This window comes from Hemicordylus capensis, chromosome 15 (genome assembly GCF_027244095.1).
Source record: "Hemicordylus capensis ecotype Gifberg chromosome 15, rHemCap1.1.pri, whole genome shotgun sequence".
Taxonomy (NCBI): domain Eukaryota; kingdom Metazoa; phylum Chordata; class Lepidosauria; order Squamata; family Cordylidae; genus Hemicordylus; species Hemicordylus capensis.
The window spans coordinates 13,741,596-13,767,991 of NC_069671.1; the positions used below are offsets into that span (position 1 = coordinate 13,741,596).

The window sequence follows — 26,396 nt, forward strand, 5'->3', positions numbered from 1 at the left end:
CACAGTCATGCGCTTTTCTCAGGGCTGGGGGGGTTCCTTTAAGAGAGACAGAGACCTCTCTTAAGAGCTCTAGGAGAAAAGCACAGGGAAAGGCTATTTTCCCTAGCACCTTCAGGGGCTCAAGAGGGCTCCCTTTCCCTTAAAGGAGCGCCCTGCAAGTGGGCAAAATGCCTGACTGCAGAGTGAGAATAGTCATCTCCTCATGGTGTTGGGGGGCGGGACTGTGCAGAATATTCAGCTCTGGCTAAAGCTTCACACAGGCCCAAAAAACACTTAGACTGAGAACTGCACTTAGGGTTGATGAAGGCTGTCACTGCCCCACTGAGCCCTACAACCATCCGTGCCCTAAACAAAATGCCTCCAGGTCTGGAATGCTGTGCTGTTATCCAGTCTTGCTGCCTCCCCACTTCTATTTCTATATCCCCACCAAGGGAGTCATCAGCCTTGCCCTCCAGGCAGTGACCACAAAGTTGACATCCAGCAATGTCATATATTCCATTCAACTTCTTGCCTTTTCTACTCCAGGCGGAAAACGGCTCGAGCACAACCGAGGCTGAAGAGAGTTACCTAAAGAATTCCCAACCCAAGATGCATAAAAGCAAATCAATGGATCAAAAGCAAATCATGTTAAGTAACTCTCAGCAAAAAGTGATGGTCTTGAACCTGTGTATCAGTTGGAGGCTCCTCTGCAAACGCACGGCTATTGTTGAGGTATTTCAGCTTGTCCTTCTTGTCGATTTTGTAATAGCCTTCACTTCGGGCGCAGCCTGTCATGTGTTCCCGCATTCCATCATCCCGTTTCTTCTTCTTTGGGATAGAAAAGCTGGTTGGTGGCTTTATATTAAGGAGAAACCCAGCAGTTTGTGGGCCACCAGACCTGTGGGTAACTCAGCAATACATTCTTATGTCTATATTCAAGCTTGCAGAAAGAAAAAAATAAAGACAGCTCACAGAGTCCACACACAGATAAAAACCTTGCACACATCCATAATTTAGGTTAGTACAAGTGATATGCAAGCTTTTGCATTTCACAGAACTCTTCATCTGATGAAGAGTTTGGTGAAACATTTTTTCATCAAGATTTTTATCTGGTTCATGCTATATCGTGGAGGCTTATTGCTTACAATAAACATTCTACAAACGGAGTAGAGCAATTCCCAGTGAATCTAGCTTTTCCAAAATGATATAATCCCAAGAAACCCCAGATGGATAACACAGCAGAAAAGGATATGAGGATGGTAGACCCAAAGGGTATCGTTGAGCCAGTCCATGCCATTGTCTTGTTGCAACAAGTGATCGTACGTAACGCACAGGAAATGGATATCCTCTTCGTCTATCCCCCCGTTCCAAATGTCATACAGGATGGTCATCTCCTCAAACTCGGAGCGGGGCCTAAAGTGATACCGATGGGGGGAGTACTCAGGGGAAGGAATTGTTGGGACATCCTCTGGCCTCTTCTTCTGGCGTCTCCACTGTCTTTTGGATTTCAGGTGAGCCTCATCTTCTTTGAAATCCTCATTCCACTGGTTCTCCAGTTCCTTAAAAGGAAGCTTCTCAGCCAAGACATCCGGGCTGACCTTCTCATGGAAGCCGTCATTCCGGAAGTCTAGGGTGACTGCTTCCGGGTCTTTGAGAGGATAGAAAGCATCTGGGTGGCCACTCAGCAACTCTTTGCTCACATCACTTTCCGTCAAGGCAACTGGGATTGGAAGAAGAGGCGGGTCTAGGGGTTGGCCGGAATAGGCGTCCAACATAGGGCCCAGCGGAGAGGACCGTTTTGGCCGGCCCGGTTTCCGTTTGATGGGCAGGATGGGAGGAGGGGGAGGAGGGAGAGGGGGAGAAGCCGCAGAGACTTCTGGGAAAGGCAAGAGACCCCGTGCAGCTGTGCTGCACTCTTCCAGAGACAGCTTGGAGTCCATGAACAAGCAAGGCCGAATGGCGAGAGGTACTGGCTGGTTGGGAGACAAGTCCATGTGTGCGTGGAAAGCTGGGACAGGAGGGCTGGCAAAGGGGATCGGGGAGGGGACACTGTTCACACCAACCAAGATGGAAGCACCAAGAGGTTCTTTAAAGATTTTCTCATCCGGTTCATCCTCCAAGGGTTTCTTGCCAGACAAAAGACAAGGAAGGGTAGCACCAGGTTCGGGGAAAGTTGGCGTGAAAGTGAAATCCCTCCCAGGAGTCCGAGGGATGCCACTGCTATTGATCCCGGGGGACTGGGATGGGTATGAGAAGGGGCTCCCTGGAACTTGCGGGGAACTGAGGGTCAAGCTGCTTCCAGTGAGAGGCGCATCGCTGCCAGGGGTGGCAGGGACCGTGTCTGTGCTCTGGGACTTGGAGAGGCTGTGGGAGCACTTTGCTAAGATGTCCCGTCCAGGAGTCCGAGGAAGCTCTTCCTCCAGAGATGGTTTGGTCACCGGCAATTGCTCGGGGAACCTCTCTGGGAGCAGCACAGAATCCTCCTTACTAGACAGGACGGAGGGGAGGGGAAGCGAACAGGGCAGCACAGCATGGATGGGAAGCACGGGAGACTCCAAATGGGTCAGCACTTCCCTTCCAGGAGTCCGAGGGAGCCGGTCCTCTTCTTCAGCTGTGGGTGGCAGCTTGCTGTTTGCAGGGGCTTCTTGACTGCTGTCCTCAGACTTGGGGAAAAAGGAAGGCTTGGTGGACAAGGCTTCTCCAAAGAGCCCCACTGGGGTCTGCGGACGGAGGGTTTCTTCGTCCCGAAACTCTGGCTTTGCCCCATCTTCCACCTCAGGTTCCAGTTCGATATCTGGCTCGGACTCTTCCACTGGGAGAGGGGAAGAGGGGAAAGATAGATAACATGACACAATTTGACTGCTAATTGACTCCCTTTAGATATACTGCTACTCCAAATATTTATGTACTGCTTTTCAACCAAAGAAAAACCAATAATAATAAAATCAGATGGTTCCCTGTCCCCAAAGTTCTCACAGTCTAGAAGAAGAAATGATAGACACCAGCAACAGCCACTGCAGAGATGCTGTGCTGGGGCTGGATAAGGGCAATTGCTCTCCCTTGGAAAACTATAAGAGAATCATCACTTGAAAACCATGTTGGAGTCACAAAACTGGCTCAAGCTGTGACAAACAAAATGGCAGCTATCCCAAGCATCTGCCTAAGAAGCAGGGTCATCTTTATCATCATCATCCACCTATGTGAGCCAGCATGGTGTAGTGGTTAGATTGCTGGACTAGGACTGGAGAGACCCGAGTTCAAATCCCCATTCAGCCATAAAACTAGCTGGGTGACTCTGGGCCAGTCACTTCTCTCTCAGCCCAACCTACTTCACAGGGTTGTTGTGAGGAGAAACTTAAGTATGTAGTAACACCGCTCTGGGCTCCTTGGAGGAAGAGCAGGATATCAATGTGATTAATAATAATAATAATAATAATAATAATAATAATAATAATAATATGTCCCCTTCATAGATTAAGCCACGCAAATACAGTTTCCCATTTCTTAAGTTACTCATGGGGCTGAAATTCTGATCAGCGCACATTGACAATGAGCTGGTTTCCTGCTGCCTAAACTGGATCTACTGTGCTGAAATGAAAGGAGAAGCAGAAATACATGCATGCCCACACACATTCAGAACAACAACAATGGGAACTGGGAAAGAACAGCTCTCCATATGGTAGAGTGTGTGTGCACCTACCTGGCATGCAGACAGGAGACAGCTGTAGCTTCTCCTCGTGGGCTCTCTCTATAACCACCAGCACTTCCGTAGGGAGAGACTCTGCAGCCAGATGGCCACTTTCCTCTTCTGCCAGTTGTACATCTTCCACTCCTTCTGCCACGGAAGGTTCCACCAGCGCTAGAGGAGCTCCTTCCATGTAGTCTTCCACTGGGAACAATTCCAGGATGGTCTCCTTTTGGTCATCATCTTCCAGCTCCTGAGCAACAGGCTCTACAGCAAGTTCAGTGGGCATGGTGTCTCTTTCTTGCTCTAGCAACAGCCTTCCATCTTCTTCCACCTGTTCCTCATAATCTACCTCCTCCTCCTCCTCCTCCTCCTCCTCCTCTTCCTCCTCCTCGTCCTCGTCCTCCTCAGAGTCAGAGCTTGTCCCAAATTCAGAGGATTCCTCACTTTCATCTGATGACTCAACCTCTGCTCTGGAAGAGGCAGGACTCCCGACATCTTCTACAGAGGGAGACAAGAAGTTAGTGTGGCTTCTTCTGACCAGAGTGATTCGGGTCATGCTCAGACCAAGTACAAGATTTCTGTTTGTTTCTTCTTTCTCTCCCACCCTCACCTCACTCTTCTGATGTCAAAAAGCCCAAAAGAACTCTACTAAGACATCTGCGCTAGCAGCCATTCCAGCACCCCAAAGCAAACAATATGCACAGTGTTATGAACTTCTTTTTATCTTGACCCCACTACTGATCAGTTTCGGGGGTTGACCCCATGTCAGAGAATTCCCAATTACCCCAAGGATGATTTCTCTTTCCATTTACTCCACACCATTCAGAGTCTTATCTGCACAGAGTCACTGTTTCCCCCTGGATACAAAGAGCCCCAGCTTCTGACACCTTTCTTCATCAGAGAGATGCTTGATCCCCTTTCCATTTTAATTGCCTCATCTGGATTGTCTCTGTTCTACAATATAACTTTCTGAGAGTGGGCAACCGGAACCATATGCGGGATTTACAATCTGGGTGCATGTAAGCTTAGATAATGATATTACGATACTTGCTTCTTTACTTTCAGTCCTTGTCCAGATAACTCAATACCTTAAACTTTCTGCTCACACTGTCACAGCACAATGTGCTTTTGACTGCACCAGCAAACTCTCTTTCCCCCAATGGCTGTACATTTGCTGACCCCATAGTTGTCAATTTGCACTAACTTTTCTGAAGCTGAAATATATTTTACACTAGTTATTTTTCAAACATTCAAGACAATATAATAACAAGAACATAAGAACAGCCCTGCTGGATCAGGCCTAAGGCCTATCTAGTCCAGCATCCTGTTTCCCACAGTGGCCCACCAGATGCCTCTGAGAAGCCCACAGACAAAAGGTGAGGGCATGCCCTCTCTCCTGCTGTTGCTCCCCTGCAACTTGTACTGAGAGCCATCTTGCCTCTGAGACTGGAGGTGGCCTATAGCCACCAGAGTAGTTAGCCATTGATAGACCGGACCCCCATGAATTTATGTAATCTAAGAGAACGTCTTCTTCGTTATTAAACCCACGACCCATTGAGATCATCAGGAGAGGTCCGTCTGCATTTGCCACCAGCTTGTCTGATGGCCACTCAGGGACAGGCCTTCTCCCTTGCTGCCCCGAGCCTTTGGAATGCGCTCCCTAGTGAAATAAGAGCCTCCCCATCTCTGACATCTTTTTAAAAGTCTCTAAAGACACATTTCTTCACCCAGACTTTTAACTGATATTGTTTTGATTGTTTTATTGTTGTTTTTAGAATATTGTTTTAAAATTTTAAATTGTGTTTTAAATTTCTTGCTTTTAAATTTTTTGTTTTTGTTTTTAACGAATGTTTTACTTCTAATCTTGTTGTAAACCACCCAGAGACTTAAGTTTTGGGCGGTGTAAAAATATGATAGATAGATAGATAGATAGATAGATAGATAGATAGATAGATAGATAGATAGACGATCCCCTTTTGAAGCCATCCAAGCTAGTGGCCATCACCACATTCCATGGCAGAGAATTCCATGGATTGATAATGCACTGTATGAAAAAGTACTTCCTTTTGTCAGTCCTAAATTTCCTGGCCTTCAGTTTCATGGGATGACCATGTTGTGAGAGAGGGAGAAAAATTTATCTCTGTCCATTCTCTCTATGCCATGCATACATTTTATACACCTCGATCATGTCTCCCCTTAGTCGCCTCTTTTCCAAACTAAAAAGCCCCAGATGCTGTAGCTTTGCCTCATAAGCAAGGTGCTCCAGGCCCCTGATCATCTTGGTTGCCCTCTTCTGCACTTTTCCTGCTCTACAATCTCTTTCTTAAGATACAGTGGCCAGAACTGCACACGGTACTCCAAATGTGTATAGATTTGTATAAGGGCATTATAATACTTGCATTCCCCCCCGCCCCCAAACCCCTTCCTAATGATCCCTAGCATGGAACTGGTCTTTTTCACAGATGCCATGCACTGAGTCGACACTTTCAATGAGCTGTCCACCACAACCCCAAGATCCCTTTCCTGCTCAGTCAGCTCAGACCCCATCAGTGTATATGTGGTGTTTTTTGCCCCGATATGCATCACTTTCCCCTTGCTGACATCGAACCGCATTTGCCACTTTGTCGCCCACTCCCCCAGTTTGGAGAGACCAATCTAGGACCAACAAACGGAAGTACTTTCTCACACAACGCATAATCCACTTGTGGAATTCTCTGCCACAAGATGTGGTGACAGCCAACAACCTGGATGGCTTTAAGAAGGGTTTGGATAACTTCATGGACGAGAGGTCTATCAACGGCTACTAGTCGGAGGGCTGTGGGCCACCTCCAGCCTCAAAGGCAGGATACCTCTGAGTACCAGTTGCAGGGTAGTAACAGCAGGAGAGAAGGCATGCCCTCAGCTCCTGCCTGTGGCTTCCAGCAGCATCTGGTGAGCCACTGTGCAAAACAAGATGCTGGACTAGATGGGCCTCCTTGGGCCTGATCCAGCAGGGCTGTTCTTATGTTAAAACCTTAGACTTATTCAGCTACCAAAAAGACCTCTAACCTTCTTCAGAATCCTGCTCCTCCTTTTCACTTGTTTCAGCTTCATCATCTTCCTCCTCCTCTTCCTCCTCCTCTTCATTGGCATCTTCCTCTCCCTTGGGAGACAAGGCATTTCACAAGTTCAGCAAACATCCAGGTTTTCAGAGGCAGGTCTATTGACCAAATGGCTATATTGCAGTCAGGTGAAGAGCTCCAATGCTCCTGCGGCACAAACGTCTAGCAAAAGAGACAGGCAGTGGCCTTGGGGTGTGCTATAGATTGCCCACTGGTGGAAAGGGAGAGGGATTTGCAGCTCAAGAAAACACACTCACACTTTTCCAGCCTCGGGAGGAGAACAGCATGTATGGACATCTCTATCATACTATCATCTGACCAAATCAACTTAGTCAATGGACCACACAAGTCTTGGTCAGCCTGCCCCTGCTGACACAAAACATTTTACGGAAGCAAGCCCCTGCTGCCACTAACGGGGAGGGGGCCCTAGTTCACTGGCAGTGCATCTGCATGGCCTGCAGAAGGTCCCAGGCAGGCAGCAGCTCCAGGTAGGGCTAGGAAAGACTCTGGCTTGAAACCTGGGAGAGCCGCTGCCAGTCAGTGTAGACCAGGGATTCTCAATGTTGGGTCCCCAGATGTTATTGGACTTCAACTCCCATAATCCCCAACCAAAGGCCACTGGGGCTGGGGATTATAGGAGTTGAAGTCCAATAACATCGGGGGACCCAATGTTGAGAATCCCTGGTGTAGACAATACTGAGCCAGATGGACCAATGGTCTGACTCAGTATAAGGCAGTTTTGTGTGTGTGTGTGTGTGTGTGCGCGCGTGCGTGTGTGCGTGCGTGCGCGCACACACACACAGAGAAAAATCTGCCTTGAAGGCCTAAAATGGTGGGGAGGAGAGTAGAGTATAAATCAGTCAAATAAACAAATATGAATGTAGCCAGAGAAAAGAACTTGGATCAACTTGTGACCTACCTTGTCAGACACTGATTTCATCACCCCCTCTTCTTCCTCCTGTTCCACCTCTTTTTCTGAAGAGGATTCCTCCTCCTCTTCCTCCTCCTCCTCCTTGCCAGAATCCTCCTCCTCTCCTTCACTGTCCAGCTCCAATGGCCTCGCAGGTCTTCTTCGGAGGCCTACAGCTTCTGCGTCTTTCTTGGAGGGGTCCAAGCTTGCATCAGGAAGGTCTCGATCTCGTTCTGATTCTGGGAGTGCGAACATAAATGAAAGCGCAGATCAGCAATCCAGACCCTGTCATGTGACAAAAGGCTGTGAGTGACAAAACTGGGTTCTCTCACCACTTTAGAGGGGATTTAGAGGAGCTTGACCCACACCCTTGAAAGTCTACCTACATCTGAGTAACACTAATGAGATTCCCATCATTACAATGGGCAGTGGAGGGAGGATGTTATAAGGACTGTTACAAGGGCCGCAGGCCTAATGTCGTGTGTGTGTGTGTCCCTGAGGGATCCCCGTACACGAGGATTGGACCACTGAGAGGAGGAACGCTCCACCCTCGTTGTAACAAACCCTTAACTTGCCCCTACAAGCATATGGCAACAATTCACTTATATGGGAGAAAGGAAAAGGTTGCATTCCTGGATGAACTGCACCTCTTTCTAGGCTAAGCCTGCTCCCTGCTGACCTCCAGCCCCTGAGAAGTTAGAGGTGCTCCTACCTACAGAGGCCCCACCCTTCCAAATGCATAGCCTGCTCCAGGTTTCTGTCTCTTGGTCACACTAGCCTTTGTCCTGGGAGGTGGCTTTTTTCTATGCACGTTCAGATCAGGGTTGGGCAGAAGGCAGATTTTTAGATTGCTTCCTTTTTTGTATTGTTTATATTTTAAACCCTGTGTGTATTGCTGGAGGCCTTGAGTGCCTTTTGATAGGAAAGCAGTACAAAAAATAAACTGGGACATACTAACTTGCAGTACATTAGCAAGGGTGTCTGACTTTTAATAGTTTTTCCCATAGTAAGTAAAATTGTAACAACAACAAAATCCTAACAAGGTAGATCCACCAAACCTGAAATCCGCCCCACTCTGGTTTAGGGCATCTGTGCCTAAACATGCAGTGTTGTCTGTTCGGCTTAAGAGAGCTCCCTGCTATAAAGGCAGAGGATGTAGCTATTTGCATCCTTATTCGTATCTTGGAAACAAGAAGTCTATTTGCCAACCTTCATCTTCATTGTCTACTGAAGTGGAGGGTCGGATTCTCTTCTGGTCTCCAGCGGAGGCGGCTTCGGGTGGCTCCTTCCTCTTCACCTGCATAAAGGACAGAAAGCACCTGTTTGGGGATATGCATTTATTTCAGATCTATAACCCAATGTCTCCACAACAGCAACAACATAAATAAAACATACATTAAAAATTGACTACATAGAAGTGCTACGATTGGCTTTGATTTGCTTATTTTCCCTCATTATTTGTCGAGAAACATATAACCCGATTTATAATTTAATACCAGGGTAAATGCCAATAGGCATTCTGAAGCCAATGTGAAAATCTGAAAATGAAAATCTAAATACGAGCGTGAATTCAAGAAATAAACACAAGATAGAAACCTTTTACCCTCGCCACCTTGTTTCTTAAACATACTGAAGGACTTTTGATATACAGCAGAATATTTAAAGTTATCAAAGCTCGGGGTGGGGGTGGGGGAATCAAGTTGTTCCCTAGAAATCTCCAGTCGTTTCGTATGCTTGCACAGTCTTGTCCCAAACAAACTGACCTTCTGGTGCACCGTCTAAAACTCACAGAGCTGAGAGACACCCATCCAATCAAGTATTTCATTCGCCTACAACTGTGGTTATGCACCAAAATAGATCAGCCAGTAACAACTTCACCACAGATGCGACCGAGCCAATATTGGCTAACAAGTCACTCTTTGTAAATGTTGCAGAGCTAAAAGGGAGGGTAGTTTTTAGGGGAGAAAATGTACCCTGGCAGACATCAAAACTGGGACTGAACTTCAAAGAAATGTCGCTGAGTAATACCGGAAAATCGCATTCAGAGTCTGGGTGACCACTACTATGGATGGATTGCTTCCTTCCTCTTACCTTAAAAGATGGTAACCGGATGACTCCTCGCAACCCAATGCCCAAGCCGATGCCCTCATAGCCCAACCCTTCTCCCTTGTTCCAGTTCTCCAGGAGACAAGATGTGATGCGATCCTTTGGTTTTGGCTTCTCCTCGTCTTTATTTTCTCCAGATTTTACTGGAGTCAAGGATGCCTGTGGAAGGGGAACATGGTCAGAGAGGACACACCATGCTGGTGTGTACACCAACAACTGGGTGGGTTGAGGGAAAAGAGAGAAATCTTCTCATGTTAAACTTTTATTCCTCTGATCAGGTGCAGAGTTATGTTGTTACCTGGGGGATAGGATTAAACCCACCAACAGCATATACAGGGAACGCCTGCTCTATCTCCACTGGCCAGATTGGAGCTGAAGGAACTCTGCTAGGCTCCCTGTCAGAACCACAGGTGGGGTGTGCTACTTCCCCTGCTATGGACTGTCCACTGAGCAACTACAAGAGCTCCACTTTGCTTGGCAGAAAACAACCTTAGTTTTCAGAGGGGTGGCCACGGTGGTTGTTTTTTGGCCTGTTGGTTGCAACAGGCCAAAATCTTGTAGCCTCTGAAAAGATTTAACACATTCATCGCAACATAAACGAAAGCTGATGCTGTAAGACGTTTGTTAGCCCTCAAGGACCCACAGGATCCCCTCATTTCAACCTTAACTTTGTGTGACCCTTTTCGTGGCTGCAAAACGCACACCGTTTCTCCCTCACAAGCTAGAGCGTCATCTATCAACATCCAAGTTCTTTCTGCGGTCTTGCCAGCATGCACTAATCTCATGCTACTTTTCCGCTGTCTCCCCCATGTCAAGTTTTGGATCATAAGCTCAGCAAGGCAGGGACGAGGCCTCCATGAATGTGGATGCTGCCAGCAGTGGACAAGGAGGGACAAATGTCCCTACGCCATTGGGGCCACCACCGTGCCCCTCTCCAGGGCACCCTCTTGTCCTCCTCCTGCACCCAGCTGGCAAATGGTGGCCGGCTGGGAATGCAAGGTGCGGCCCCTCTCCTGCTCCCAGCTGATGCTTCATTTGCCGGCTGGGTGCTTGCCGACTCTCCCTCACTTGGAGCAAGGGAGAGAAACCAAGCCCCCAGCCAGCAAACAAAGCACCTGCTGGGCATGGGAGAGGAGTCCTGCAGGGGCAGCAATGAAGGGGCCGCCAGTGTCAGCCTGTCCCCTGAAAGGATAATTACAATAATGCATTTTCTGTGTGTCTAGAAGTACAGACAGCTTGGAAATGTAACATATGAAGGGGGCATGAAAACATACAAAGCCTGAACTGGGAGAAGCTCAGAGCAGATGCAAAGAGACAGAGGGCACAGCTGACCTTCCGGCGCAGCAAAGCCACTCCTCCTCGGAAGTCACTGGAAGCGACCAGACGGATGCGACTCCTACCTTTGCAAGACGTTCTTTCTTGTCCCACCAGTCGTCGAATGCCCTGAAGGCCACCACCTCCACCATCTTCCGGTTCAAATCCCTTTTCATGATTGCTTTGAGTTCCTTTACAATCACCAGGAGGACCCCGTCCACCGTGGCCTTGTGCGGATCTTCTTTCTTGGGCTCATAACCCGGAGGGGGAACTGAGGGATCAAATTTGGGCAGAGGGGGCCACTGCTGCCCACGGCTGATCGCTGCTCCCATGGAGAAGTGCCGGTAGGGAGGAAGGTTCACAAACTGCATCCGGTTCCCCATGAACGGGGGGTACTGGTACGTGTTCTGCCCTTGCATCAGGCGGCTCAGCATCTGGGTCTGCATTTGGAAGGACATCGACATGCCTCCCCACTGGTTGCCCAAGACGCTGATCATATCCACTTGCATGACGGGGAACATTGCTGGGTGGAACGGAGGGAGTGGAGGCAGGATATGAGGGGGAGGGACCCCAGGAGGCGCAGGAAGGGGTGGAGGTGGGACAGTGACTGCTGGGTGAGTTGGTGGAGGCGGAGGAGGGAGAGGTGGAGGCATCGGAAAGACCGACTGGGGTGGGGGTGGGGGAGGCAGGGGCGGAAAGCCAGGGGGAGGCATGGGGATCGAAGGGGTCATCACAGCAGAGTTGTTGACTGAGGTATTCACCACAATGTTTTTGGCACAGTCTGTGCTTGAGATCGGGGAGCTGGTGGCTTCGTCATCGGAGATCTCCATGTCCTCCCCAGAAGACTGATGACACTGTGAGGAAAAGGGAAACGAGATCTCATTGCCCCCATAATATTAGAAATTAAAAACCCAGAAACAAATGTCAACAAAGCTTGTGCATCCAAAAGGAGACTCTGGAATTCCGAACACTGGCTATCTGACCACAAGATCTTCCTCTCTGTGAGCTTTCCCACTTCTAAAGGGAAAAAACAGTCCAGATGCTCAGCACAGCTGCATCACTCAGCGAGTTTTAAGGTCACTTTTGATCAACTTGCTACCACCAGAGGGCAGTTGCTTCCCAAGAGTGAAATATACAGAATTCAGTGTACTATTTATGGCCCCAGACAAATGGCAAACCACCACTTAAAAACTCCAATTTTTTAAAAATGGGTTAGCGCCTAAAACAGCATTTTAGAACTTCAGGAGAGAACACATAGACACACAAAAATCACAACCATCTCTTCTGGCATAAAGATTTTTTAGAAATGTCCACGTGTCCAGAGCAGAATGTGGCACTCATTTTCACAGTTTGGATGTACAGTTTGCTTGCTTGATTTTTCTCTGACTTGTAAGACATCCATGCCCTCATGGATCTGCAAATCTGTATTTATCCACACAATATTTAAGCAAAAAAGAGCAAATTGGCCTCCTCTAGCCCTATAGAAGCTGTTTATTTTTGAAAATAAGCTAAAATGCCCAGAACGCCTCCCCCAAATCCAGAGCCTGAGTCTACCTGCCTGAATTCAGCCCTGCATTCAAATGTCGCCCTAGAGGGCTGCCTGCCATATAAATTCCATCCAAGGCAGCCAAAATTGATCCTCAGCATACAGCATACATACGCCACTTTGGGCTTCCACAAGTTTGCTGTGAATTTCTCCAATCAAGCACACACTTCATATTTTAATAAATATCTAAATACATGGCATGTGTGTTTTAAGAAGGACTTAAGAAAGAGCTAGACAGACAGGGTTGGCAAAAGGCAATCAAGGAAAACCTCTCAAGTTTATGTGAAGGAAAAGTTACAATCGATTCCGGGACCTCCAGCAGCTTCCCAGATGGCAGCTGACCTGCATTCTTAGAAGGAACAGGTTCCGCAACCCGTGTTTTCATCTGAAGCCATAGATTAGAAATATAATGGTGGGGAGATGGAGCGGAAACAGGAGTGAGAAAATATATCCCAAATCAAAAGAAAGCCAGCTGGAAGGAGGAGGCTTTCGATTAAGCTCCGTTCAATTAAAATAAAGTTCAAACGGATGAATGGCTCATTCAAGATTTGAGAGAAATCACAGACAGTAGCAAAGAACAAAAGCAGATAGCAAGGTGTCGCCAGGAGTCACAAACGGAGACGAGGTGAAGGGAGCAAGCAGAAGGAGACCACCGAGTATGGCTTGTCCTAAAAACAGGCTTTATTCTTCAGTGGCTTAATGCCATGGAGTTCTAGACATTGAAAGGACGGCTTTAGCAAAAGAAAGGCTGGAATCGTTGGCACACTGAAACAAGGATGCAGAAACACGGTGAGCTAGTCCACACACATACAGATGTATCACTTGGTTGCATCAATAGCAATTCCCACCCCCACCCCCTAAGCAGCAAAGAACACATTTGCACCGTACAAATCCAAATGTAAAATACTGTCTGGCCTGCTGGGTAAGGCGGCCAGACGACCTGGGCACCTGATCACCTGATCTACCTATTTTAAGCCAAACCGGTCTACTAGGAGCAAGTTGGGGAACACAACTTATCATCACAGATGACCTCCTACACTGTGTGAAAAAATATACATGCAAAGCCTAGGAAACAGTCAGGGGAAAGGAAACATTAGAGGAGGTGTCAATGGTCTGTTCCGCATTTGTGGCTTCTGCACTTCATGAATTGGCCACAGGAGCACCCCATGACACCTTCTGAAAAATCCTTGACCCTGCCAATAAACAGGCCGTTAGTCACTGTCAGGAGTCATCTCAGAATATGCAAACAAAAAACTAAATTTTAAGGGGTTCAAGTAGGGCTGCAGAACTCCCCCCCCCAGCTGTTTTTGGACTTCAGCTCCCATCCAGCCACAGAAGCCAATTGTCTTGGATTATGCCAACATCTGTGCAGCCATGGGTTATTTATTTTATTTTATTTATTTTACATGTTATATTCTGCTCTTCCTCCAAGGAGACTGGAGCAATGTACTACATACTTAGGTTTCTCCTCACAGCAACCCTGTGAAGTAGGTTAGGTGGAGGGAGAAGTGACTGGCCCAGGGTCACACAGCTGAATGGGGATTTGAACTCGGGTCGCCCCGGTCCTAGTCCAGCACTCTCACCACTACACCACGCTGGTTAAAGACTGCTTACTACAGTCTCATTCTGCCTTTTCCCCAAAGAACTGGAAGTGGCATGTATGGCATGTTCCTGTTTTATTCTCTCAACAAAGGCAGGTAAATCTGAAGGTATTATTGGCCTAAGACCATCTGCTGAGCTTCAGGACAGAGGCGGGAATGGAATCCAAGTTTTCTTAGATCAGTCCAACATTCTACTTCTACTACAAGTATTTGTATTTTCAATTTTTTTTTCCAAACATTGTCAAAGCAGTTTATACAGACAGAGAACACTGTATGTGTTCATTAGAAGCCATTTGCAAATATATATATTTTGGAATTCAATTCAAATTCAAATAAGGAGGCAGAGAGGGTCAATGGCTTTGGGGATGTAGCATCATTTGACGATTCTGCAAAAGACATCCAGAGGACCTCCTTCGCCTTTGCCCAAAGCCTATCAGCCCTCTTTGCAAAATGCCATAGTTTGGCACCTGCCACCCACCGTAGACCGACAGTGCAGATGGTACAGCAACAGCTGCCATCCTAGCCAGGTACTGGTTAAGTTTCAAAGGAGGCACCTTAGTGAAAGGGAAGGAAACTGAACAACATCAGCTCTAATGTATGTTGCTTTATTAAACTCTCACGGGAGGATATTTAAACTGATCCTTCCTGAAGCGGAGGGGTGGAGTGAGCTATTCCCTTGAAAACCGGGACTCACCCCTAGGACTACCTGGCTTGTAAAGAAATGCCGCTGTGGTGTGTGTTTGTGTTGTACAATGCGGCAGGCTCAGGTGCTGCTTCCTAATTAGCCACCGCCTCACATGGAGAAAAACCAGTAAAAAGGGCAAGTGAGAAAACGGGTTCGAAGGCGGTTGATCACAATGGGGCATTTGCAAGAAGGGCAACGCAGCTCCCCTCTCTCCAAAGAGACTTGCCAGGGGATGCAAAAGGGCCTGGCTCAGAAACAACAACTTTGTTTTGCATCTGCAACCTCAGCGAGACACAGACTGGGCGTTTCGGTCCCGTGATCCACCATCTTCCTGCACCTGTTGTTCTGGAGATGAGAGGCCAGCACTCCTGGGGATGCCCAAGCCCTTGGAGACAGCTACTTGAGGGGAAAAAAACCCTGCAATTTTGGCCACCAGCCACACTCCTTTCCCTAATGTAAATATAACCAATTTACCGCCACCTCTACAGAGCTACCAGGATGCCCTGGGACTCCGCATAAAAACACAGAACATTAATAGGGAAAGGTTTCATACATTCACAGCACAGCTAACTAGGGAAACTTAAGAGCACCGCTTTCCTTGATCAGACCCATCATCCATCTAGCTCAGCATTCTGTTCCCCCAAAGATGCCTCTGGGCATCCATAACACATGGTATTCAGAGGTCCCATGCCTCTGGATTTCTGCTGTTGCGAATTTCTGTGGACGCCTTGCTAGAGGCCACAACCCTTTCTTTTTCAAATCAAGGCAAAGCCTCCACAGACACACACCCCTTTCCAAGCCAAACTGGACGGCCGGTTCCAAGGGAGGAGGCGTGGCTTTCAAGCCCCGCTCTCATGTCTAGAAGAGGCTCCACCAGATAACACTTCATTAAATCCTGGGGAATGACAGAAAGCGGATCAGCGCTGAGGACTTGCGCATTTGCAAGATGATTTGCAACGGGGACGGCGGAGGCTGCATCAGGACGATAAGACGACTCTTGTGACGAGCACCCTTCGGACGGAGCCTTGCATTTCTCTGCAGCAGGAACACTCAGGCATGACGCCCTCTCTTTGGAGCTCTCGGGTCGGCTGAGACACAAGAACTGGGCAAGAACTGCCGGGCCCTGCAAGCTGTTGCTGAAATATTAACCAGGAACAGGGGTGGATCAGAAGAACTGCCCGTAACAATGCCAGCCAGTGTTCTCCTGAGCTGGAGAAGGGGCAACCTGCATCTCGGACACCACATCCCTGCTTTCCGACACGGGGAAGGGGAGGGGGCACCACGGTTAAAAGGCACCATCAGAAACAGGCTCCTCTGCTAAAAGTGTGTGTGTGTGGGGGGGGAGAACATCGCTGGTTCGTTGCTGCTGTGTTTTGATCATGTGTGCTCAGGGGAAGAGAATGCTCTGTCTGAACACAGCAGCAGTTTCCTGTTACGAGAACGGCAATGCCTCCAAGGGAGCCTTGTGCTTGGAACCCGTTCGGAGTGACACAGCTCGGCCCTGGAAGGGCAAAAAGTTAAAGCGAGCACACTTCTGAGCATGCACAAAGTGTGTCACTCTCCCAACTGAGAAACCAGAGGTCTGCATACTAGAGATCGGATGGCCATATTCAAGCTCAGCGGGTGTCGCTTCCCAAAAAGGTTTTAACCCTGGCACTCCTCTGGTTAGGAATTCACCACAGCCGGCAACGGAAGACTCTAAACACAATGTAATTCTGAAATTAATTCACTTGGAAACAAGCACCGTTTGCTTCCCAGCAACTTACTTCCAAAGCACAAGCTTAGGGTCACGTCTGAAAGCTCCGTTATCTGGGATTTGTGGTTCTGTAATGATTTGAGTAGAGAACTGGTTAACTGGTCAGTCAAACCGTTCATGACAAAATTGCACTTCTTACAACTGCTTTATGTTCTGTGTAAACAAAATGAATGCACCACAGCAACTTGTTTTTAAAACGATCTTGCACTTATGGCACAGAGGGAATCCAAATTCTTGCAGCTCACCAAAGGTCATTGCCCTCAAATGTCCAAGCACAAAAATTGTTTGAGAAAAGGTAAAAAGATACATCGCTGGCAGTGGCGGTCTCCAAGGAACTGCTGCATCCAGCACGGTGTAGTGGTGAGAGTGCTGTACTAGGACCGGGGAGACCCGAGTTCAAATCCCCTTTCAGCTGGGTGACTCTGGCGCCAGTCACTTCTCTCTCAGCCTAAACAGGGTTGTTGTGAGGAGAAACCTAAGTATGTAGTACACCGCTCGGGGCTCCTTGGATGAAGAGCAGGATATAAAATATAAACAACAACAACAACAACTTATGTTTAAAAGCCTCAAACCCCCCAATCTGACCCTTGAGAGTGAAAGGGGTGCTGTTCCCTACAACCACAACTGTGATTTCTCCACTCCAAGTTGTTGAACATCCAGCCAGGCAACAGAAGAGACCCTCCTCCACGCCAGCTCCACTGGGGAGCACCTGTACGCCTCTCCCCAGACCTGCGCTCACACCTCTGCACTAGCTCCCAACCCCCCCCAAGCTCCGTACGCCAAAGGAGCAGGCAAAGGGCTCTGAGGTGGCGTAATTACAAGCCACGAGCACAATCTGTCATCTCGCTAGGATTCTGTGTCAGCGTGTCACCAGGTCACGTCCCCTAACGAAAGGAGCTCTGCCAAAGCAGAAAAGAATCCGGCTGGGATTTTGTCTTATCCCGAAAGAAGGGATCTGCCAGTCAAGAGTCCAAAGCTGCATATTGCCTTGGGCAGAATTTTGCCGATACAGCCGAGGATATGCAATTCATAACATTTAGAGAAGAGCATTTAAAAAAAAAAAATCTGAGACTGAGAAAAGAACTCTTGGCTATGCAGATCTCATACAGTCTTTCACAGGAGATAGCCACTTTCGATCTGTTCAGGGACAGAGCCACCGGCTTGAAGTCAAACATCAGGGAAAGACAAAAATAAATGGCTCAAAGTTGTAACAGTATCACCTACAATTGGCTTGTTGCAAGGACAGAAGTGACCGACTTGATCCTAGAGGTCCAGATACATATTCCTCTTCGCACATGGACCTACAGTGTAGTCAAGTCAACATGGAAAATACAGCAACTCAGCTCACACAGAATTAAGCCACTATAGGAGTCCAACTGGCTTCCAGTCCAGCCTTCTAGTTGGCCAGACTGCTCAATATTCATACCTCCTGGGTCAAGTCTTGGACATCCTCCTGACTGATTTTGCCCTGTTGAAGCTATTTTGCCTTACACTTGTGCTCTTACCCTCGTTTAGAGGCTGCTTCCCTGGCTTTCGACATCAACTCTGGAGGCCTCAACTAGGCATATTCCCTACCTGTTGACCAGAGATATTACTGGATTTACCCAAATAGAAGACAACTCTGAATTTAAGGCCATTAAAAAGTAGGGGTTACATACACTTATGCCTGCATTTACTCAAGACAAACAGGACTCTGAATTTAGGATCACCTCCTGATTTCTAATATCAAAAAACTTGGGGGGAAACCTAGCCTTGGATTCATGTAAATACAGTATATGACTATAGCATAAAACCTATACGCAAGCCATGGTTTGGAGTTAATATCTACTTTAATCCTCCATCTGCTCAGCACTACTCTCCTTCTGTGATGAAGTGATGGCTATAACTGAGTTGTTGATTCAGACATCCTTATGCAAAACCATAGCTGGCAGCAACCATGGTTTGCCAGCCCCCTTTCTAACCACCCAGCAAGTCTCATGGCTGAATGGGGATTTGAACTCGCGTCTCCCTGGTCCTAGTCCAGCACTCTAACCACTACACCACGCTGGCTTTTTTATTTTATTTTTTGGCACTGAGACAAATCAAACAGTGCAGCTGTATCTGTTGGGGAGAGAGGGTAACAAGGGTCCTACCTCATGGAAGGAGACTGACATAAATGGTTTTTGAATCAACTTTGAATCAATGGCCTTTGAATCAACCTCCTGATTTCTAATATAAAAAAATCAAATGATTCTATGAGTACACTAGCTACACCATTCAAATTCCCTCAAGGACTCTTCTGTTTTAAACAATAGCCAGAGGAAACACAGATCTAGGGGGGGAAATATGAATCCCTCTTCAACCAGCTAGCATACAAGGTGAAAACAGCACTGAATATACATATAGGGTTTGGCCAAGTTCCTTCTTTATGCCTCTCCCTCAGCCCCCTTTGAATGGGCATTGTCTTCAAAGGTCTCTTGGTAGACAGATAACCCAGTGCTTGAATCCTCAGCCCTGTAGAATCTTTACTGGGCGGCAGGGGAGTGCACAAACTGAGGAAATGAAGCTTGCATCAGAAGGGCTGTTGAAGGATCAGACATTAGGCTTAAACAGATAAAGGATGCTAGTCCATATAGAAAGAGGAATCTATTATCTAAACCACCAATTCCAGGGCAGAACTGCAGCAGCTGTTAAACAGCAGGCAAGAGAACAACAGGAGGCAGAAAAAGAATATTAAATGCAGCTGGAACTGAACAGGGATAACAGGGAGGTACAACGGAACCAGCTAAATCCAATACTGCCACATCAATTTCTTCCAGCGGTGGATGTAGGATTGCATGAGGAACACTTTCTAATACTCTGACACACACTCACACAGAGCAAATTCACTAGCCATAGCAATTCTTTTTATCATGGTGAATATCTTCCATAGATGGTGACAATATCCATTCATAAAAATGTCTTGGCAAATGTGTTTTAATCAACATTAAAGATGTAACCGGATGAGAGATGGCCTGTGCCCCTGCAAGTATATCAGAGGTTTGCAAAGGAGAGGAGGGCGAGGGAGAAACAATAGGAAACAAAACATACTGTATTTACAGGAATCCAAGACTAGATTTCCCCCCATTTTTTTAAATACTAGAAATCAGGAGGTCAAATTAAATTCAGAGCCTGTTCCTTTCAAGTAAATGCAGGTATTACCTGTATGTAACCTCCACTTTTAAAGAGAGATGTCTTAAATTCAAAGTCGTCTTCTATTAGGATAAATACGCTGTCAAAGGGGTGGGGGGAATTATATTTAACTGGAGCAACAGAGGGCCACGGCAGAGTTATACAGGAGTTATAATGCTGCCACATTCAACTTCCTGAGGGAAAGTAAGCAATAGGTACAATTGTGCAAGCCAAATGTAAATTTATCTTTAGATCAAAAGATATAAAAGATCAAAAGATCAAAAGATATTAAAAGCATGTGGGTTCACATGCACAATCTGGTTCAACTATTAAACCTTACTCCTGTTTAGAAATGTTTTAGAAGTAGCCTCGACCAAGGACTTCTCCTTCTTCATCACACTGAGCCTCCCCTAACTGATTCTAACAGGAACCACCCCACGGAGCAGTCAGTGTGAATATTCCAGTGCTCCACAGCTAAGGGCTAGAACTGAACAGCCTTCAAAACATGGGCTGGGCCAGGAGGTGGGGAGTGTAGTTTCACCATATGGCCTATAACACATCAAGAACATTCACAGCAACATCTGTCACTTGGCCGCCATCACCAGCCAAGGGTGGTTTTAGTCAAACACTGCTGCAGCCCTTCACCCTTGGGTGTGTTTATTTTCCTGAGTCAGGAAAGAAGCCGCAGAACACAAGCGAGAGCTACCTGTGTATCATCTCAACATTTCTGTCTCCCCTTTCCCAAGAGCCAGCACTGCCAAGTCTCAAAGCAAGGCCAGGTGTGTTATCATTGCAATGGTATTGAGAGCATAGGAAGCTGCTTTATATCAGTGCAGACCGTGGTCCATTTAGCAAAACGCTGGCCTGGTTCACACAATCATTCAAATCTAGGTTTAGTGTGCATTACCGACACAAGCACAACTGTTTGTTAGATTTTATTTTATTTATTTATTTAACATATTTTTATACTGCCCGAAACTTACTTAGATAAATCTGAGATTCCCAACTTGGCATGGATTCACACAATCATGCTAATGTTGGTAACCCACATTAAACCTATATTTGAACAACTTGTGGACCAGGTCATTGTCTACTCTTATTGGCAGCAGCTCTTGAGGGTTAGAGGCAGGGATCTTTCCCAGTCCTGCCTGGAGATGCTGCCAGGAGGTGCTGAACTTGAGATGGTCTGCATGCAAAGCAGGTGCTCTGCCCAAGTGACAGCATTCTAAAAGAAGTGCCCAGCCCCACTGATGTCCAGATCTCAACGCAGTTCACAGGGAGAGCTGAGGAAGGCCAATTAACGCAAAAATGTTGCTCAAGAAGTGCCAGGCTTATTAATAATCAGACCACATTCATGACCTAGACTTAACATGCATGCCAAGTCATACACTAAGACAGAGGAGAACACATCCCATCTGTGTGATTTTTATTATTATTTATTAGATTTCTATAGTGCCCTTCCAAAAATGGCTCAGGGCAGTTTACACAGAGAAATAACAAACAAATAAGATGGCTCCCTGTCCCCAAAGGGCTCACAATCTAAAAAGAAACACAAGACAGGCATCAGCAACAGTCACTGGAAGTACTGTGCTGGGGGCGGATAGGGCCAGTGACTCTCCCCCTGCTAAATAAAGAGAATCACCATATTAAAAAGGTGCCTCTTTGCCCAGTTAGTTGGAGAAGATAGCCTTCCTGTTCCTGCCATCTCCCTTTCTGTCACTCCAGGATACACACAAAAGCCATGGACCACCCTCACATCCAGCTGCTGCCTGCCAGCTCAAGCGCAGCTATCACATCGAAGTAGACCTTGCCCAAGTCTGCTTTTCCATGTCTGTGTGTGGACTGGGCTTCTCCCCAGCATTGCCGGCCGGGGCCGGCCTTCTCAGGTTTTAGGGATGGCCACTGCAACGACTGGCTGTGCACCTGGGTCCCCCTCGGATGACCTGGCATGGGTTTGAAGTATCTTGCTGTGAAGTATAATTGGCCAAGTGCAGATCAGTGCCACAGCTGCAACCTCCTACAGCTCCAATCTGGTGATCAGCTCATGCCTCTTTAAAACTGCTGGAAAGCTCCTTGGGTTACATGCTGTTCCTTGATCTGTGCAAGATCACAGAACTTCTGCCCATGCCATTCTGTTGGCCTGCCTTTAGCCCTTCTCGGGGAAAACCTTCCCTCCCACCCTGCCTTGAAGAACGCCATTCTCAACTTCTGCCCATATCACAGACCACAAGGGCAGATACCCCCCCTGTCAAAGACATCCTCTTAAACAGCGTCTCGGCTCCTTAACCCAGCACTGGCCCAACCAGAACTGCACATATGGCCACTTGCTTCACGTGAATGATGAAGAAACCAAGACAGCCTTCAAAAGGAGGCCTCTCCTCTTGGTGGAGAGGTGCAGCCAATGGACGTGCCTTCTCTCCTCTCCCTGCCCACCCACCATAGAAATCCACTCTGATCCTAGCTTCCCTCCTCTTGCGGAGGAATACTCTGAAAGCCTGGCACGGAGCAGCAGCCTCACAATAGGCTGAAACATGAGCTGCTGCTTTCCCAGCCCCTTCAGAGGCGAAAACCTGCACTCCTTCTCGGTCTCATTTGCAAGCTGGAAATGCTTCAGCTCACGTTTCAGAGGGCTCTGTGGCCACTCTTTCAGCTCCAACCCTACAGAAAAAGCCATGAAGCTTGAATCAGCTGCGGGAGGGAGGAGGAGAGGGACCATTAACTGTTTACATCTAATTTACAGAGCAGGAAAGGGTCTTCAGCCCATTGTCACAGTGACCTCTAGATTGCAGGAGCACACACAAACAGCATGCCAGAAAAGGCGCCACAGTGGAAACCACAGATTTCACGAGACACAACTGCTCTCTTATACATTCCAGCAGTTGTGCAACAGGAACCTGCACACGTTTATTTGGAAGTCCCACCAATAGGACTTCCCTCTAAGGACACGAGGGGTTATAGCCGTAGCTCCCTTTTACACTTCAGTACACACAGGCTATTCTGTGCCTGCTGCTAAGCTCTTGTGTGGAGCACCTGCACATACTTCGGGAGGGAAACTCGGTGGGCAAGCAGGTGGCAGATGGTTTTTCCATCCATCCTCTGCACATATCAATACAACAGTGGAGGGGAGGAGCGAAGGACTCAGCCTGCAGCACTCCCAGACAGAAGGGACGCCTTGCACAACACACACGCAAAGGCAACATCAAACTGAGCTTTCAACAAAATCCACAGAACGGTGGCAGAGAGGGAGCTCTGTTCTCATTTGGTCTATCAAGAGGTAATGTCCAGTGTGCCCAGAGAGCAGACCCCACTTTTGCAAAGAGCCTGCACTGGCTAGCCATCTGTTCCACAGGTGCATCCACATCTTTGCGGGCCGCAACACACACAGGCATGGCTTGATAGGAACATAGGAAGCTGCCATATATTGAGTCAGACCCTTGGTCCATCTAGCTCAGTATGGTCTTCACAGACTGGCAGCAGCTTCTCCAAGGTTGCAGGTAAGAATCTCTCTCAGCCCTATCTTGGAGATGCTGACAGGGAGGGAACTTGGGACCTTCTGCTCTTCCCAGAGTGACCTCATCTCCTAAGGGGAATATCTTACTATGCTCACACATCAACTCTCCCATTCATATGCAAGCAGGGTGGACCCTCCTTAGCTAAGGGAACAAGTCATGCTTGCTACCACAAGACCAGCTTTCCCCGAGAGGTGTACAAGCAGCATGGAAAACACCCAGAGGGTTTCTACCCTTCTGTTCCCAGCAGGAACATTTTAACAAAATCCAACCAAGCCAGTGTGGAGGAAGGAGCACGGGAAACCTTGTGTCCAGGATGTGTCAGAAAATCTGTTTTCAACACTTTTTCTTCCCTACTGTAGCCACCTGGCTGCTGCTAAATGATTCTGAGCATGGGCAGAGTGCCTGTTCTTCACTGGTGCTAATGTGCCAGAACAGACCACGCAACTTCCAAGCAGGCTGGAGCACCCCAGTTTAGCAAATCTAACAATATTTCTTATTTTACCGTTTCAACAATGGAAGGCACACAAGCCTGAATGTACACACATGCACACACATACACATTCTTGAGTGCAACCGCCCACCAACAGAAAGCCCAAATGAAAGGTTCGACACTCCCAGCACAGACAAACACAGTTCATCTGAATTGCTTACCTCTTCCATTTTTTCTGGGATTGGACTTTGGTTCCCCGATAGCATTTCTTTCACCTCAGAGGACTCCACTTTGGAGGTCCGGCTCAGTTGGTCAACTGGGGTCATACTAGCATCCAACGTTCCTCTTGAATTCTGAGAGAGAGAAGCTGTTCTGAGAATAGGCTCGTCATCATCAGAATCTGGTAACGGCGTTGGGCTAATATCCTCCAAGCCAGTGCTGGAAGGACGCGAGGATGGGGTTTGTGCTCTGTGACTGGGCTGAGAATTGGAACCAAATGTTGGGATTGGAGAAAGTTGGGAGGAGGAAGAAGAAATGGGACTGCCTTCCATTCGAATCTCATTGTCCGAGTCATGCTCATTGAGAAAATAGAGCTTTGTTCTCTGCTCTTTCAAGAGCATCTCAATCCTCGAGTCCAAACTGTTATGCTGAACGTCAGATTCCATGGTTGGGGTGCCTGGTGTTTCACTCCTTTCTGGAGTCTGTGAGAAGGACGGGACAGTTGGTTCACTAAGACTGTTGGACTCTGGCGGCAGGGGTGGGGGTTCCTCTGGTTTTTCTTTCACAGGAACAAAATCAACAGTGGCAGTTGTGCTACTTTCCACTAGTGTCTCCGCTGGAGGCGGAGGTGGTGGCCGTCGGTATTCAACCTCTCTGGAAGTTTGAGGAAGTGGCGGTTCTTCAGGCTGAGCATACGTTGTTGGTGTTTGGTATGGGGAGAAGGCAGATTTGTAAGTCGAAGAACCCGAGTGGCTCAGAGGAGGCGTATGGGAATATTGCACAGTCTCCTGCTGATGGGATTTGAACGCTGTGCTTAACTGATGCTCTGACCCTCGGAAAACAGCAGCCGAATTATGAACGTAGTGGTGGCCCGGGCGTCTGTTGTAGGCATCTGTAAATTTGCTTTCATGTCTCCTGGGTTTATACCCAGAGTCCTGTCCAAAATGATACGCTGGTGTTGTCTGACGACTAGAGTATGCAGAATCTTGGGAAAATGGAGTCCCCAGGCGTGGGGTGAGAGGGGTTCCTTGCGACTGAGGAGTAAACTGGCTTAAAGAGTTTGGGGTCTCTTGCCGGCAGTTGGAGAAGCCTGTATCGTGGGAAAATGGGGTGCTGCTGTTTGGGGTAGCGGATGATCCCACAGAAGAAAGGCTGTTCTCTTTTAGGCGTTTCAGAGTATCAGTCAACTGCAAAAAAGGGAAGCAGAAAAATAGGCATACATTTTCCAAGATCTAGTAGAATGATTGCCAGATACAGGTGGCCCTCGTTATCCGCGGTTTCCGCACTCGCAGTTTCACATATCTGCGCTCGGACAATATATACCCACCGCATTTTCTGCAGTGTTTAGCAGTGCAATTCTGCCCTTACATGGTCATGCTCTTGCTGCATGTGCTCATGGGTTGTGGGAGGAGTTTGGAGGAGGATCGCTTTGATCTGCATGTGTAGTGTTTTGTGTACTTCTAAAAGCCATTTTGGGGAGCATTTGGCAGCAGTCGGTATCTTTAGGGCGCCACTGGGAGCCTTCAGGAGCCATTCCTGTGGAGCCATTCCTGTTGGAGCCAATTTCTGGAGCCTCTTGCAGCACTGTGCTGCCCTCGTAAGATGCAAATTATCACTTTTATAAATTTAATTTTAATTTTGATGAAATTTTATGTCCAATTAAAATTTTCAAATTAATTTTTAACATTTTGATCATTATAATACTGTATTTAATTTAGATGGCAATTAAAAATTCAATTTAAATTAAAATTTTATTTTAATAACCCATTGAAAATGGATTCTCCTCACACTCCTGGATTCTCACACACGCCTCTGTGTGTGTTGGTTTGAATTGGATGTAATGTTGCGCTGCCTCTTTGGCCAACCTTCCAACCAATCAGGCCAAGGGGGCTTGTGCTGCTAAGTGCTGGACTTCAACAGTGGGGCGAGGAAGCGTCATGATTATGCATTACTGGAGAAGCTGGGGGGGGAGGGCACTGCTGGAGGAGCAGGAGAGTGGAAGAGTTGAGCTGGCCAAGGTACAGTCGGGATGTGCACGGAACCGGCTCAGAGGCCCTTTATGGGCCTCCGAACCAGTTCGGAGAAGCGGCAGTTCTGCCAGTTCGACAGCAGTGGGAGTCTGTCTTTAAAAGCGGGGGAGGGTGCACTTACCCCTCCCACCACACTGGCGTCCGTTTCTGTAACAGCTAATTGGGGTGGCAGGGAGATATGCTACCGCCCCGATTAGCAGTTACAGAAATGGACACTGGCGGGGGGGGAGCGGCGGGAGGGGTAAGTGCACCCTCCCCTGCTCTTAAAGTGGCATCCTCGCAGCCTTCAAGTCTCCTCGCCACGGTTCCGTCCACATCCCTAAGGTACAGTGCTATGCTCCATCCTTATTTCTGCTTTTACCCAGTCCT

General features: G+C 47.7%; 1 protein-coding gene across 3 annotated transcripts in view; it reads right to left on the reverse strand.

Moving 5' to 3' along the window:
• SETD1B (SET domain containing 1B, histone lysine methyltransferase) overlaps positions 1-26,396 on the reverse strand; it is a 68,026-nt gene that overhangs the window by 8,344 nt on the left and 33,286 nt on the right. For 2 of the 3 annotated variants that reach the window (XM_053280163.1, XM_053280164.1), the window contains exons 8-15: positions 24,000-25,184; positions 11,185-11,952; positions 9,770-9,943; positions 8,888-8,975; positions 7,688-7,917; positions 6,716-6,809; positions 3,680-4,165; positions 825-2,791 (exon numbers count right to left, since the gene is read on the reverse strand). In XM_053280163.1, the coding sequence (XP_053136138.1) occupies positions 1,167-2,791; positions 3,680-4,165; positions 6,716-6,809; positions 7,688-7,917; positions 8,888-8,975; positions 9,770-9,943; positions 11,185-11,952; positions 24,000-25,184 (4,650 nt within the window). In that variant the 3' untranslated portion in view covers positions 825-1,166. Of the gene's footprint in view, positions 1-663; positions 2,792-3,679; positions 4,166-6,715; positions 6,810-7,687; positions 7,918-8,887; positions 8,976-9,769; positions 9,944-11,184; positions 11,953-23,999; positions 25,185-26,396 lie in introns of those variants that run through there. The other variant, XM_053280165.1, reaches the window with a different exon arrangement.